General features: G+C 40.1%; 1 protein-coding gene across 3 annotated transcripts in view; it reads right to left on the bottom strand.

Annotated features, from left to right (window-relative positions):
- slit3 (slit homolog 3 (Drosophila)) overlaps window positions 1-16,708 on the bottom strand; it is a 278,935-nt gene that overhangs the window by 105,622 nt on the left and 156,605 nt on the right. For 2 of the 3 annotated variants that reach the window (XM_085176419.1, XM_085176409.1), the window contains one exon: window positions 4,191-4,262. In XM_085176419.1, the coding sequence (XP_085032545.1) occupies window positions 4,191-4,262 (72 nt within the window). Of the gene's footprint in view, window positions 1-4,190; window positions 4,263-4,568; window positions 4,778-16,708 lie in introns of those variants that run through there. The other variant, XM_085176428.1, reaches the window with a different exon arrangement.

Raw genomic sequence — 16,708 nt, 5'->3', positions numbered from 1 at the left:
AAAAAAAAAAAGCCCCATCACTCCTTTTCATTTCCAGAGAACAATTATAACAAGATTAATGAAACTAACAAACTAAAATCCATTTAGCTTTTACAAAATGAGCCAGACACCCAAATATTCAGCTTTGACGAGTCAAAGCAGCTCCTGTGAAACATATTAAGCTCAGATAAAGCCCAGTCTACCAAGAAACATTGGCTAATTAAAAATGACTAGATTAATTAAAGTGGAGATTCATTAGTGCCACAGAGGGAGAGAGAGAGAGCTCCACTTCTTTCAATTAGCATGATGCGCGCACACACAAATTACTAAAACACACACACATCTATTTGCCTGCAACCTATGTACTTTCTTTTATCTTATGCTTTTATATGGAAAACATACATTAATATTGTGATATTAAATTCCTACGGAAAGGAATAACTGTATTTTATATTTATTACACCAATAATTCATATGCAAGCATTTTGGACGGCTGTGGCTCAGACGGGTTGGTGGTTTGATCCTCAGCTCCTCCAGCCTGCCATTTTCACCCCCAATGCATCCATCAGTGTGTGTGTGTGTGTGTGTGAGATAAAAACGCTTAGGTGTTTAAAAAAAAGTGCTTGTGTCAGTATGTGTGAGGCTTGTAGTAGAAAGCGCTTGAGCTGCTCAATTAGCGTAGAAGAGCGCTATATAGTAAAACATCTGCCCATTTACCATTTTTACCATTTTTGCAGTGCAAAGACACCCAAAGACAATTTAAAAAGTGCTTCAAAGGGAATACCTATATTTAAGAGTAGTCTCCGAATGGTTGGATTTATCCGAATGTCACACATAAAAAACAGCGGGGATAATGAAATCTGTAAGAGGAAAAACTAAGTAAAGCTAGAACGAACTCTCCACCTAAAGAAAAGAGTAAAAAAAAAAAATCTGGCACTAGAAGTATCACATATAAGCTGGACGAGGATGCCAACAACCCATCAGCCTTGAGTGTTTCATCTGTCGAGAAAAGTTGGCTAATGCTAACATAGTGTCAAGCAAGCCGAAGCGCCACTTGGAAACCAAACAGCCCTTCCGAGGGAAATTTGGCCCTAGAAGAGTTCTGGATCGGAACCAGAGGCATCAATTTAGTGGATCAAACAAATTGAAAGTGCGACTCAAGCAAGCTGAGAGTCATTTATTGCAAAGAACAGAGAAAAAGCCTCTCGTGTAATAGCAAAAGAATGATTGCATAAACATGAAGGTGTAATGTTACGTGCAGATGCCAGAAATATACAAGAATGCCTATAATCTAAGTGTGCAATCAAAATAACTCGTGAAGTAGAGGCTAGTTGGCGCAAATATGAATACAGGTGGTTGAGCGGGTAAAGAAAAATATAGAAAAGGCAGATGCTGCTCCAACTAGGACTTTATTAAAGTTAAAAAAAATGTTTTCTTTATAATTTCTTGACTGATTAACACCCTATAACATGTCTAAAAACACGTAAAATATTATTTGCAATTTCCCAGAGATCAAGATGACATTTTCAAATTGTCAAGTCTCCAGGCTGGAGATGTTTCTGCTTGATAAACGACCTAACCTCTGTTTGACGGATAAACGAATGTGTAATAGAAACACTGCACTAAACTTTCATCTAAACCTAATCATCCTAACCTCAGTGCCGATGGCTTCAAACTTAAACCGATCCTTGAAAAGACAAAAGCACAAGAAGATACTCACACAGACGCACATAAGTGTGAACAATCAAAAACACATACACCTACCTGATGGCGCAGTCACATGACCTCCAGTCACCGTTATCTCTATCATCCATTTTGTACTACGATCACGGACTCAACCCCAAGAACTGAACAGATGGGACTGCGTCTGTGTTTGTGTGTGCGCGGATATGTGTGAATACGCACGCATCTGTTTGTGTGTTTGTCTGTGCGTGTGCGTTAAGATGCTTGAAATGAAGATCAGTCCAGCAGCAGAATTGCTTACTGTCATTCATGCCCTTTGCACACGAACACAAACACTTCAACACACACGCGCGCACACACACCTGCCTTTATTAAAACGTCACATTCAGTGAATATACTGTGCGCTGTCATGCTGTCTGCTGTGAATGGAACGGCTGCGTATTTACAGTGAATTGTAAATCCTGCCGAGCACTCAGCTGTCAGAGTCTTATGAATTGCTAATATGTTGTATCTCGCACTGCCGATCCCCCTCTATCTGGCCCCTATCACTTTCATTGTGCGCTGAGCAAAAGTGAGGCCAGGGAATGAAAAAAATCTAACTTATAAAAGGAAATAAAAGGTGGAGATAAAGGACACGATGGCTTTAATGAAAACCTACAACACGTGCATTGATTTTATTACTTATAGTAGTGCTGATTACATTTTATTTTGACTACACTGCCATTGAACCATTTACCACAGTATCCTCTGCTCTATTTAATCATTTATGTGAGCACATTAGCAGCACCAGACTGCACCAAGAACAATCACACCTACTTCAGCAGGATACTAATCAAGATGTGTCTGATACTGCTGGGAATCTCTGAGCTTTTGCATCACATACCTGCTGTCTGCTGTATATCCTCTTTATGCATATTGAATTTAATCACATTTTTGACCCCACAATTCTTAAATGGGCCATTTAAAGTGAAACATACACTGCAGACAAAGGTGGAATCAGCATTATGGAGAAAATTTCTTTAAAAATCTCAATTCTGCCAACTTGCCATGCTTCTTTGGCTTCTCATCCTTATCACAGAATATGTATACTTGGTAGCTTTGCCCTTAATAGTCTCTCTGTGAATATTATTCGTGATATAGTAGACATTTATGTGACAATGAGACTTTATGTCAGACTTTCAAGCTGATGACTATAAGACCTAATTATTGTCAGAATGTGTTGGAAACCCTAAAAACCATAAGAAAAATCACATTCTTGTCTTGTTCCTTTCCAACATTTAACTCAACTATCACCATCTCTGGGAAATCAAACAATTTCTAGTAGTTCTAATAATTTGCCGGCATATTTTCCAAGTCACATGTAGCCAAAGATGGACAGACAGGTTGGAAAACGTGGAATCACCCCTCTTTTCTCTCTTCTTTGTGCCTGTTTTTTAGGCTAATCTTTCTTTCACTTTGCCTGTGCCTGATTTCCTATATGATTATTCCTCATTAAGATAATCAAAAACAGCACCACTAACCTTATCAGCTATCCGCAATGCCACCATCAGAACAAACTTCTTTCTTATCTTACACTATAACCTTTATATTCTTTATTTTAGCACAAAATATAGGGAACAGAGGAAAAAATAATAACCTGATTCTGTACTAACGGTAAAGTCTTGCAACAGACACACATAGAAACCCATTCATGCACAATTACATGCATCTGTACACACATACAGGTGCGGAAAAAGTAGACACCTTTTTACTAATATAGCTTTCATTGCACAGTGGCCGCTCACACCTCTGAGTATAGTGACAAATGAGCAGCTCTGGAAATGTAGACAGATCAGACGCACACAATTTCTCCTCACACACTTACGCAAACACACACATACAGACTCAATAACTCACACAGCTGGGAGCAAACACGTAAGAACATTAATGTATCCCGTATACAGGAGGAATCACCCACATATGCTAACACACATGGAGCGCAGAAATGCAGAGCACAGCAGGTGGCAGATACAATGTTTCCCATCCCATTGTTTGGGTTGTATTTTGTGTGTATCAGTTTAATGTGACTACACAATTTCAGGCTGATGAACAGGTAGGTTTCATCTTTGCAAGCAATGCGTACAAGTACTTATACAGCCACCTCTGCAGTCATTCAAGGATATAACTGAGGATAATTCAGACGCAGAAGCATTTAAGAAACTGATCTTTAAACAAAATCATCTTCAAGTTACAGCTTTTCTTATACTAAACACACAAAGCAGACATAGAAAAGTACGTGAAGGGGAAAGAGGGACGATACAGAACTGAGAGGGAAGTGTATTCATTTTAAATGAAGGGAAAAAAGGAAAGGGCGAGGAAACTGAATAAGACATAAAGCAAAGCTTATAATGAGAAGAGGAGAGTGCAGGACATATCGTTGTTTCACAGACAAAACATGAAAAGGGGAAGAGAGGAGAAGAGGAAACTGATGAGAGAAGGAGGAGGCGAAGGAGGAGAGAGATGGAGGACCAGGGTTTTTCTCTACTTACAGAATCTCCAGATCGCGCAGCGCTCGGAAAGCTCCATCTTCGATGCAGCTGATGTGGTTGCTGTCCAGTTGCCTGCACCGCGCACACAAACACACACACACAGACACACACACACACAGATGAGACAGAGATGGGAGAGAGTCAGGCGCAAGTCTGCAAGGTCCGCTCAGTTGGGGGAGGGACTAACAAAAGATGGGTTGCTTGAATGAGAGTGTGTGCATGTGGATGTGTGTGTGAGGTGATACCCAAGTAGTGGGCTTAAGGTAGCAGGTAGGAGACACCGGAGTTAACTCTCTCTCTCGCACATGCGCTCACTCACACACACTCTAGGAATATCAAGTCCAGATGATAGCACAAAGCTAAGGTTAAGTCTCTCACCTCAGTGCTGATATGGGCAGCCCTAAGGAGGAGAGGAGAGGAAAAGGAGAGCGCGAGAGAAGAGACCGGTGCGCTGAAGTGGCCTGCCTGGCATCAGCCTATCACCTCCTTCCCCTGCCGCACGCCCAGCGCACACTGGCCACCGGGAGAGAGAGGGGCGAGAGAGATAGGCGCAATAAAGAAGAGAGCGAGCGAGCCATTGCTACTAAAGCCCACCCTGCTTGTCTGTTCTGTAAATATTAATTGCATCTCTCCTCTCCCATCCTCCTCCTCTCCCTCCCCCCATGTCCTCTTTTATTCTTTTTTCCTCTCTCTATAGTGAAAGAGGGAGTAATTTCATTACATTAGGCCAGCCAATCCATTAAGGGCCTTTTACCGGCTCTGTCACTGAAACAATTTCATTAAAAGGAAAGCCTCCGTAAATCAACCTACAGTCACGACTCTGCCTCTTGTTCCCATTCTCCTTCCTTCCTCCCTCTCTCTCACTAACTCCTCCATTTCCAGGCTTGCTCGACGACTTGCTTGCTGGACTACCAGATGCACCCTGTACCCCACTGCCATCCATCCTTTGCTTTTACTTTAATTTGCTGGGCTCTAGGTATTCAGCTCCCCTCCCCGCCAACATCATCCACCCCTCATGAACCCAGCAACCCTGAAGCCCTGAAGTCCACTTCCTCCCTTCCTTACTTCCTTCCATTCCTCCAACCCATTCATCCCTCTGTCCCTCCTACCTCATCTTCCTCATCTACAGGAGAGTATGGATGGACTGCAGATGAAAATGCACAAAGAGCAGACATTTAGAAGTGTCCTCGTGTCCCTTGTAAGTGGTATTTAACCTATTACACACACAAACACACTCAGACAGGTGGACAAGGGTAGATTAAAATACATACAAACTGACAGAAACACTATGAAACTATTTATTGTCTGCTCTTGAGCCACTACAACCGTGGGGCGACCGTGGCTCAGGGGGTTGGGAAGCGCATCTGTAACCGGAAGGTCGCCGGTTTGATCTCTCTGTCCTGGTCGTTGTGTCCTTGGGCGAGACACTTCACCTACCGCCTACTGGTGTTGGCCAGAGGGGCCGATGGCGTGATATGGCAGCCTCGCTTCTGTCAGCCCAGGGCAGCTGTGGCTACAACTGTAGCTGCCTCCACCAGTGTGTGAGTGAGTGAATAGTGGCATTGTAAAGCGCTTTGGGTGCCTTGAAAAGCGCTATATAAATCCAATCCATTATGACTACACCTTAATCTTTTGTCTTCTTCTCTTCCCCCAATCTCCCTTCTGCTGGATTCCTCCATTGCTAATCACTTTTTCTTTGACTTCGACCATCTTATATTCGTTTCTCTCCTCTTGTTTTGGATCAGTCTTCTCCACTTTTCATCTCTCCCAATTCACAATCCATGTTTTTCTCTCACCTTGTCTTTTATTCCCCCTTCACTTTTTCCCTTTCGCTCTTCATCTACCCATCTCTAATCAATTTCGTCTCCCTGTTTTCCTTCATCAAGCTTTTTAATTTATTTCTTTCCCTCCTGTGTTTGCCTTGGTGTCTGCTTGGCACACTGCAACACCTGTTAAATCAGTCATGTCAGGAAGGTGCACCCCAAAAAGGCAGCTATAGTTTTCTCTCTTTCTGTAGGGCAGCAGAAATCACATCAGGATTTCAGGGGCAGCGCATTTTTGTTTGTTTTTGTATATACATGTCCACAGTGCAAGTCTGTGTAAAAAATCTTAGAGACATATAAGTCCTCGGAGTATCTGGAAATCGTATTTACTACAGTGCACCACAGGTACACCTCAATATTCTGTGTGTCTGCTTATCAACAACAGGCAGCTGGCCAGAGAAGACCCCAGATGCACCATCTTCAGGCAAGATAAATGTACAAACTAAATGTTTTAGAGCACATAGCAGCACTAGAGAGTCATTACCTTATCACAGCTCTTTATACAAGAACATGCAAAGCAAACTCAGAAATATTTCTATTGAGACAAGGCTTCAGCAAAGCCACCATATAAAGTTCACTGTAATTTTTCATTGTTTGATCATTATACTCTCTGAGGCGGTGCTGACATGTGCAGCAGGGTCACAGAAATGAGTTCACGGCACAGTGTAGTAAAAGTATTCTTCAAGCTTCTACCTGGTATTGACTACCACTAGTAGTGGTTAACAATTGGCATGTTTTGGTTTGGAGTAAATAGAGAAAATATCAAACCAATCCATACCCACAGGCCAGGTTTGGATCACAGCATAATTGTTTTCAAGCCTTCAAGGCTTCCATAGAGTGATGAGATGCCTGGATTTTCTTTGAAGCAATGCAATTATATCTTAAAGGTGATTTAGTGTTAAGTTCTAGCTCCTAGCCATTGTGGCACTTCATTAACTGAGCACAATCTGTAAAGATTGGACAGGATCAACAATATGGAGCACTAAACAATGATGGTATATGAAAGCGTACATAAAAGAATAGTCTGGGTTTGTGCTCTTGTCATAAGTCATGTCTTGAAGCTATTTTTTTTCTTTGTTGCCCACTTGTTGGATGAGAGCCGCGGGTGTAAGCATCTGTTAAATGACTGAGTCTAAAATATAGTGAGTCTGGGGATCAACAGCATATGGTTGTGCCATGTTTTCTGCTTTATGTAATTAAAAGGCATGTATTTTGGGGGGGAGGAAGAATGGCGCACAGCCTAAACAGCCATATGGAGATGCATGGCACTGCTAAAGTTAGTTATTACAGGCTTTTTATTCACGGCGCTGTTCTTTTAATGTCGAGGAATAAAGTGTAGAGACAGACAGCCAACAGCAAATTAGGGTCTTTGTCATTCTATTCATACATCAAAATCTATGTGTGAAGAATGGCAACTCATGTGGTGTCTGAAGGAACTTTCCATCCCACACCTGCTGTTCTAACCTGGGCTCCTGTAACTTAACAAAGGTTACCAGTTAAATTAACAAATGAAGATAATTTGGAGCCTAGGTGAATCAGCCAATATTGGTGTCTTGTTAGCTGCTAAACGTCATCTTTCCAAAGCCTTTTCATTTACACTGGCAAATGAAAAGAATACCTATGAAACATTTTGTAAAAACACTTCACTTCTAAATGTAACAGTTCTTGGTTGCTGGTTAAATTTTAAGCTGTTAGTTTGCTTTCAGCCCAAAGAGAGTGCTAATTCTACAGTCTAGAACAGGGGTGTCAAACTCTAGGCCTCGAGGGCCGGTGTCCTGGAGTTCGACACCTGTGGCCTAGAATAACACAAATAAATGTGGGCTAGTGGAACTTTAAATCAACCTTGGTGGAAACTTTAACTATAGATTATGTGCTTTGTTAAATTTTTGCAAAACCTAAAAGCAATAATTTAACAAAGCCTTATTCCAGGGGTGTCCAACTCCAGGCCTCGAGGGCCGGTGTCCAGCACGTTTTAGATGTGTCCTTGATCCAACACAGTTGATTTAAATGGCTAAATGACCTCAACATGTCCTGAAGTTCTCCAGAGGCCTGCTAATGAACTAATCATTTGATTCAGGTGTGTTGACCCAGGGTGAGATATAAAACCTGCAGGACACCGGCCCTTGAGTTGGCCTAGAGTTGGACAACCCTTGGCTTACTCAGTTATTCTAATTCTAAATTAATCAAAGATTTCTATTCTTGCACTTGACCTCTTCTATGACAGAATTAAAGTCCAGAAATCTATGGAATAAATGAAAAGTTGTTATTATCTTCAGTAGATTTTCCATGCAAGAAGAAAACATACTTTTCTGAGCCTTCAGACTGTCTCAAACAGATATAAAAATTAGTTTAATGATTGTATATTCTAAGTATCAAAAGGAAGTATTTCTAACCCTCAATCCTAACCATGTACTTCCCTAATAATTAGTTTTGGTTGCCCTAAATTTCACCAAACCTGTTGGCTTAATCCTCAACTTTTCCCACCATCCCCCTTCCTCCAAATTCTTCTCCTATCTGTTGCCATCCTGGCCTTCATCACCCCGTCCACTTGGGCAAAATACCCACATTTTGGAAAAGCAAATGTGTTTGGCACAACAAAGCATTTATCCATGATTCTGCTTGCTGGACTGGACATGTTACTTAGAGAAACTGTGTTCCTTGCCCTTCAAGGAATTATTTTTTATCTGGCATTGACCTGAGCTGTATGTTAGGCTACTCCCCATGTCATATTAATCACTTTTACATTGGAAATGACAGTTAACCACAATTTGGTTTGCATTTTCAGGTAGTGTCAATCTTACGGTCGTCTTTGGTGTCTTGAATTGAAAACCCAGTGGCTACACTAGAAGCCAAAAAATAAGTAAATAAATAGATAAATAAAATGGCTCACAAGCATTATGGGTAGGGGATTCTCATCCCTTAATAGAGCTGACAAAGACTCTTAGACACTTTTATTTATTTCTCTTTTTGATTACTTTTTCAATCATATCTCTGCTCTCCTCCAGAAACTTTACAACTCTGCTTTTCCACAAAACGGAGAAAAGATACTTGTTTCTACACTGGCAGCTACATTTGAGCTTCCATCTTCATCCACAAAAAACAATTTCATCATCTATAATGTAATTGGATTCCTCTGACAGCTTTTTACACCAAGCACCTTGATTAATGGCGACATGATTAGTATCAGTCCGGGGTAAGGGCAAGTTTGTGTATCCATGTGCGCGCTCTCTATCTGTACCATTGTGTTGTCTTCTGAAACCCCATGTGTTCCAGTCATGGATGTTTGTTACAGGAGATAGAACAGGGGTCCAAGATTTAATTTCCTTCCATATAATTAGTTAGTGTGTTTAATCATGTCTATCATAAGGCCTATTGGCAGACTGATTCAAAGCTTCCCTCTGCTACCATCTGGAGCAGAGGGAAGCACACATGGACACACACAGACATGCTGTCTCTGCATGAAATCATCAGTGAGCAACCACTACTACCTGAGTGATTAATAAAAGGATGGAAGATAGGAAGGAAGGAGGACCATAACTGTGTTTTCACCCCATGAATTTTAAGAAATAATGCGTCATCAAAACCTTAAATTATTATTATTAACAACATTTGTTGTCTTTTTTGGTAAAGTAAGTAGACAATGAACAGTGATGGACACAAATAGCAGACAATGGAAAAAATAGATTAATTTGTTATTGCTTTCTATTATAAGACACTTTAAACAATCACTTTGAGTGTTCTGACTGGTTGATCTGTAAGTAGATATACATGGCACCGATCTACCAATAAGGTTTTCGTATATACTTCCAAGTGTTGCTGGAATTTTGACTACTGGTTCCTGCATCTATTTTCCCTCCCTCATTAAGTGTTTGAAAAAGGAATGATTGCACTTCTTAAAAGCTTTCATCCATCCATTTTGCCCAATCAAAGGGTACGGACAGGGGCAAGAGCATCGCAGCACTATCGCAGACAATCATTCACTAAGGAAACTAAGGATTACATTTACTTTTAGTTACCTTCCTCTGACTCGCAGGGACTTCATCTAGATTGGGCTGTGTATTGGAAACACCTGTAGGTGAACAAAAATCTAATTTAAAATGGAGAAAAAAAGCTATTTTAGAGGAGTGTGTGTTTGTAACGACTAATAGTTGGTTATTAGGTTGGTTGGACTTTCACATAGGTACCAACGCTGGTGGACATCTTTTGAAACAGGTAATTAAAAGCCTTTTGTATCATTTAAAGTGAATGATATTTGCATTTAATGTCCATTTAGATTTGAACAACACAGGGTAGGATTTGACTTGCTAATGATAAGTCTGCTTTTAGTAATGTTCAAGGGTACAGGAATAAATTGTGGTTTTATTGTCCACCTTTTTCCACAAAAAGATGCAATCAAGGACATCAACAAGCTTCCATTAAAGTCTCTCTTTATTATTATTATTAGGGATGCACCGATACCGATACTGTTATTGGGTATCGGGGCCGATACTGTAAAATGTGTGTGTACTCATACTCGTAAAAGTTAACCGATACCATTAAACGATACTAACTTATTTCATTAGTCAGAGGGTGGCTTGTCATTTCTGTTGTAGTTCTTTAGATTGGCCACTAGGGGGACATCCCGCGCTAAACAGGCACAGGGTTAGACGAGTGAGACTGGCGGCTCCAGATAAAAAAGAGAAACTGGAGGCTGCTGTAGCTAGGCTAAACAAAATGTCAGCAGTGTGGAACAGCCAACTTTAACTCAGGTTTTGGAAAAGCGATGAAAAATGTCAAGAGAAAATCCACGGGCAGTTAAAATAACAGAGGCTCTGACTCATTTTATTTCTCTGGATGACCAGCCAATGCCAGTCGTGGAAAGCATAGGATTGAACAGTTTTCTCAGCATACTCGAGCCGAGATATGAAATTGGACACTCTGCAATAATTTAAAAGTTTATTTTATTCTCAAACCTAATTTGTATTTATTTTATTCCAAACAAAAGTGTTTATTTATTATTCTGAAAGCTCGAGACAGTGCCAATAGTTCAGTGATATTTTGTAAAATTACAATGTGGAAACTCTGCAATAATTTAACAGAAGTGCTTATTTTTCACTTGAAATTTTTTTTGTGGTCATTTTTATTACGATTTTATTTTTTATTGGCAGAGAATAAAATAAGACCTGTCTTCCAATTCATTGCATTTGTGTGTGTGTGTGTGTGTGTGTGTGTGTGTGTGTGTGTGTGTGTGTGTGTGTGTGTGTGTGGTAGAAGTATCGGTTTTTGTACTCAGTATCGGCAAGTACTCAGATCCAAGTATCGGTATCGTATCGGTTTGAAAAAATTGGTATCGTTGCATCCCTAATTATAATTATTATAATTATTTTTATTGTTGTTGTTGCATATTAATATAGATTAACTGAATATAAAATAAAATTAGCTTGAAGTAAAGAACAATGAAAAGAGCTGCACATGACAGAGTTCCAGTAAAAAAGAAAAAAAAAAAAACATTCCGGAAAGCCGGAAATCTAATTTCTTGATGTATTTTAAAACTAATCGTACTTCACTGTGTTTCCTTGTGATTTTAGGTCAATTTACCATCAAAACTAAATTACAAATCCTATCATTAAAATGAAAAAAATAATAAATAGGACTTTTAGGTGAATGCAGTCTAGCCATGTAAATCCTCATCCCTCCATCAACCTACTGTCTCTGCTGATCATGACCTTTAATGAATTAGCCACATCCTGCCATTTAAGGACATGTAGTGGGGGCTGGGTTCAAGCCAAGAATCATGGGAATCTGAGTAAACCCCGTCAGAAAGCTGGCTGTCGCGTCTCCATCCTACTTTCTCTTGCGGCACTTTGATTTAAGGACGCTTTCCAAAGGAAGACCATTATTAGTCTTTTTGTTGTATATTTTCATGCCTGGCTCCAGCTGTCCATTGTTGGATGTGGTAAACAAGTTGAAAGTAAACATCTGCACTGGCGGAGACACGCTATGATACCGGTGTGTGTGCACATGCACGTAAATGACACAATGTTCTCACCTCTCTCCAAGGCAGTGTAGTCATAATTCAAACAAACGGCTATTTTGCATTGCATTGTGGGTAGGGAAGCATGAAGCATGGAGATGTTTTACAGGGGAAAAAACAAAGGAGGCCATGAAAGGACTTCTTTTTTTTATTCTTACACTGAAATACTGTATACTTTTGTATTTTGCTGAAAAATTGCATATTGTACTCTCTGAATACATTCTTCCAAAGCACCTGGTGGTACTATGAATGTGTCGATAGTGAGCAGAGGTGGACCCAGCGGGTAAAATTAATTATTATCACAATAAAAAAACAGGTAGGATAGTGAGAAAGCAGGCAGATGGAAAACAAGGTACAATTATGAGGACTTGATGGCTGCAAAAGATAAAGATGCATGTCTGTGTGGGCACTGAGGTGTAATGTCAGGGCATATGAAACAGCTGTGTTTTATCTGATGGTCTATGTGTCTTTGTAATCTAAACTACAGCAAAATGCCTCCCAACAAAACAGAAACATAGTTAATAAGCATTACAGTAGCTGATTGTACATGTGAAGGCACAAATGTTCAGTGCCAAAGATCATGAACAGGTTAACATGACAAGAATTCATTTAAACAAAACCTTTATATTACTACATACAAATACTGCCATAAACGCAGGACACAATACACACATTTCGACAAAGTGTTCAGATGTGTCCAAACTTGAAAAGCTACCTTTATCATTTCCAGTTTGACTGACAGGAAGGATTTAAGGGAATGACAAGACTCTCTGTCAGCACAAAGTATAGGAGCGATCACACATATACACTCAAACGTCCATACAAAGAGGTCTAGCATAGAGCCTGTCTCCTTAGGTTAGCGTAAGACTGTAGTAATCACATTTGCCAGGTTCTTGGCTGTTTCAGCAAATCAGTCATGTGATAGCGGGGTCGAAAGGGCTGTTGTGTCTATGTGTGCATGGTATACGTGCTTGTGTATGTGTGTGTTGTGCCTGTATGTAAAGGAAACAGTTCAATAAATGACAATGCTGCGGTTGCCACTGGGCCGCTTGAAAGAGAAGAACCAGGAGAGAAAGATAGAGACCCTACCCTCTGAGAAACAGAGTGAGACAAAAAGATGGGAAGACATGGACTGAGATTGAAAGAGGCAGAGGATAGGGTGAGAGCGAGGGAGAGATGGCTACATAGTGAGAGGGGGAGAGAGAGACATGAGAAAATCAATGCTGTGTCCACCAGGGACAGAATGTCATGAAGGTTTTTTTACTCTGTGGTATAATGGAGGGCTGCAGCCTTTTACTGCAGGAGTCACCTTGTCTAATGGAGGGAGGGATGGAAGGATAGAAGGGAGAGTAGAGAGGGAAACACTGTAAAAGAAGGAAGGAGGGAATTTAGGGAGGCGACTAATTGGAATAAGTTGGAGACTGAAAACTTTTGGAGAAAGCGAAGGGGATAGAATGATGATGGGAAGCGCTGCAGCTGAAGAGTAGGATAAATGGAAATAAAGAATGATAGAGAAAAGGGGGAAATTATGAGAGGGGGAGAAGGAAGTCGTGGACTGAGCATAAAAAGAGGTGGCAGCGATGGGAGGATAAACTAGAGAAAGAAAGATAAAAAACAGGGAGGAGGAGGTGTTATAAGATGTCACAAAAAAGGAGACGGAAGAAATGAAAGATGCTGGCACAGCTGAGTCGGCCATAAGTTTGACTGAAGAAAGAGAATAAAAAAAGGATTCACCTTGTAGGTCAAAGATGTTTAGTTAAAAACATTTTAAAATTTATAATCCATTGTGATTTATGTGACATTATAGCTTTGGTAGAAAACGAAGCTCCAAATGTAAACGGAGCATGTACGGCTTCTCTATTTTCAAAGTCTGGAAACTGGAAATATTGGATTGCAACTGTGCATGTTGCTCCAGTGGGACAGACTGTGGCTATACTGGGGAGCACTCAGGTGCACGTGTGAGATGCCAGGAAAGAGCTTTCCCCCTTTTCAGCACATCTTAACCAGCTTAAAAACATTCATATAAAAATGCCCGTAAGTTCCCGTAAGGTCACAGCTAAGGGATGATAGTCTAGGAGTTGTTTACTTTCTGCTACTGATCTTCAAATGGTTGTGAAATTCTTGAGTGAGTCTAAGGTGAAAGAGGTAAGGTGTAACGTTTAGCTTGGATTGAGAAGCGAGAGTGGATTAGATGATCACAGGCCAACCTGAACTCAAAGGTTTGGAGCTAAGCCATGGGAACTGACACTTGCTCACTTACATGCTCACACACACACTGCAGAGTACAGAGTATAGACAGTTTCAGGCCCATTTAACTTAAGAGTAATAATCTCCTGTGGACTTTGGCGGCCACATTGAACTTACATCACACTTGGGAGAGGAAACTAAGCAGAGGAGCACATTTGCCTGTAGCCTAACTTTGAATTACCGATCTATGGCAGGATGCATATTAATCAACTCACAGATCGGCCACTGAAAGAGCACAAAAAGCTCATAACTTAGATCTTAATTCACGGATACGCGCATTCCCATTTTGGGATGACAGATTCATATTTGGTCTGTTATACAGAGCTACTGAAAAAAAGTCAAACACTTGTAATTCTCTCTGCTCTCCAAGCCTCACTAACTTGTGATTTTACTCATGGGTTGAAATGCTTTGATGAATATAACAGCCCACAACTATATATTAGTTTGACATACAAACCCCTCGTGTGAAGGACAGCTAAAGGGAAAGTAAATGTGGGTTTTAAATGTTTGAATGTCGATTAGCAGCACTTGTTAATGATCTAATGAAACAGCATGTTTATGGTTAAGAAAACAGTTTCACCAGTAAGGTTCATTTAGTAGCTGTTTTAGGGTGTTTGATAATGTTTTCATCTGTAATTGTCCTATTAATGTTCATCTTGAGTTGAGTTAAAACAGAACTTCAAAGTTCATTCGCGAAATTTCAGCAGCAGCGGAGAAAATAAATCTCACTTCGAGGTTCATTTAGCAGTTGTTGTGGGGCTTTAGAGCCCATAATACGCCCGTCATCAGATGAATGAAATGAAATAATTAAACCACGTGGTGATCTGTTTTCACTTATCTTCATTAGCAGGAGTTCAGAGGATGTATATGAGAGATACAACTGGCGAGCAATCAAATATGATCCACCTTTGCATCACTGAAGCGATTATGGTTCATTACTTTCCAGTTAAAATCTGTTTCGGAAACATTTGCATCTTTTTCATTTACCCATTTCACCTGCACTATTTGCACAAGTGAAATATGCAGAGAAAACATGGTTATTTAGATTTAATTCTTTCCATCTCATTAGCTCCAGGAATACACGTTTCCTTTCGCCTGTCAGTCAGCATCTATGGTAGCGAAATAAGAATCGCCAAAGATGGCTTTTTATCTTTTCATATCTTGTAGTTATTATGTGTTGCTATGTGTTTCCGTCTCTTCCTCTCTTCATCTCCTCTGTCATGTCAGATGTGTGATGAAACATGGCAGCAAACTTCAATTTGCACAGAGAAGATTTGTTGGCCTAATCTAATGATTTCCACAGCAACATCAACTTTTATTGTCGTCTGTTTTTCATAAAGCTGAAGTGTCCTGCAGAACGAAATGTCTATTTATTTTCTATCTAATGTTTTTACCGAATCCTTTCTCATTTAGAACATCTCCACAAGAGGCTGTCTGGTAGTTTAGAGGCGGCATTGATCAGCTATTATTGATGGGAAGCATTGATTGGGAAGCGTATTGATCTCACTATTGGTGATTAGGAGATCGTGAATATTTGACAGGGGGATATTGAGCATTTGATTTGAGGACAAAACCTTTGTGGACAGGAAGAGTGGTAAGGGAGACAAGCTGAATTAACAGTAAGAAAAGTAGGAATATGGGACCAGGCAAGAAAAAAAAGAGAATGAAGGAGAGAGGAAGGGCAGCAGAGAAGCAGGTTGTAGCAGGTGTACGGAGGAGGAGGTACAAGTTTCTGATTCTGTTTCAAATATAAAAACACATACGTAGAATGCAATGCTTTGGACTGCATTTCTCAACATAAAATTGCAAAGAAATTGGGGATTTAAAGCTAAGGTAAATATTATTATTGTAAGAAATCTCTGTACTAGGGCTGCCACAAACGATTATTTAGATAGTCGACTAGTCACAGATTATTTTTGCGATTAGTCGACTAATCAGATCATGCATCCGTACAGCTTACTGCACCAGCAGTATCTGCTCTTATATAACTATCATTAGCTTACAGCTTTAAGTGTTTAAGGTATGTGCTAACTAAAAATAAACCAAGATGATAGTTTATAAAATTTTAATGACATTTGCAGATTGTTTCGGTGAAGTTTAATAAACTCCTTGCTATATAAAATATAACAGGACACCGGAGTATATTCTCCAGCATCTCACACTTCTGATAATCAGCTGTCTGCTTGACGTTTATTCAGCTGTGTAAAAACTAGAACTTTAATCTCAGCCAAACCGATTTACTCAGGAACAAATAAAATACTAAAAAAAAAAAGCCAAACAATAACATTGTTAAGTTATCTAAGTGACTTATATATATTTAACCTGAGTAGTAAAAGACGGCGGTGGGTTTGAAAACAATTTGCCGGGAGTCTAGTGAGCCTAGCCCCCGGCTAGCTATCGAGCTAGTGGGTAACAGACGTCTCCGAAAACGTCGG

This window comes from Neolamprologus multifasciatus, chromosome 2, assembly GCF_963576455.1.
Source record: "Neolamprologus multifasciatus chromosome 2, fNeoMul1.2, whole genome shotgun sequence".
NCBI classification, from domain to species: Eukaryota; Metazoa; Chordata; class Actinopteri; order Cichliformes; family Cichlidae; genus Neolamprologus; species Neolamprologus multifasciatus.
This window is presented reverse-complemented; position numbering and strand designations above follow the sequence as displayed.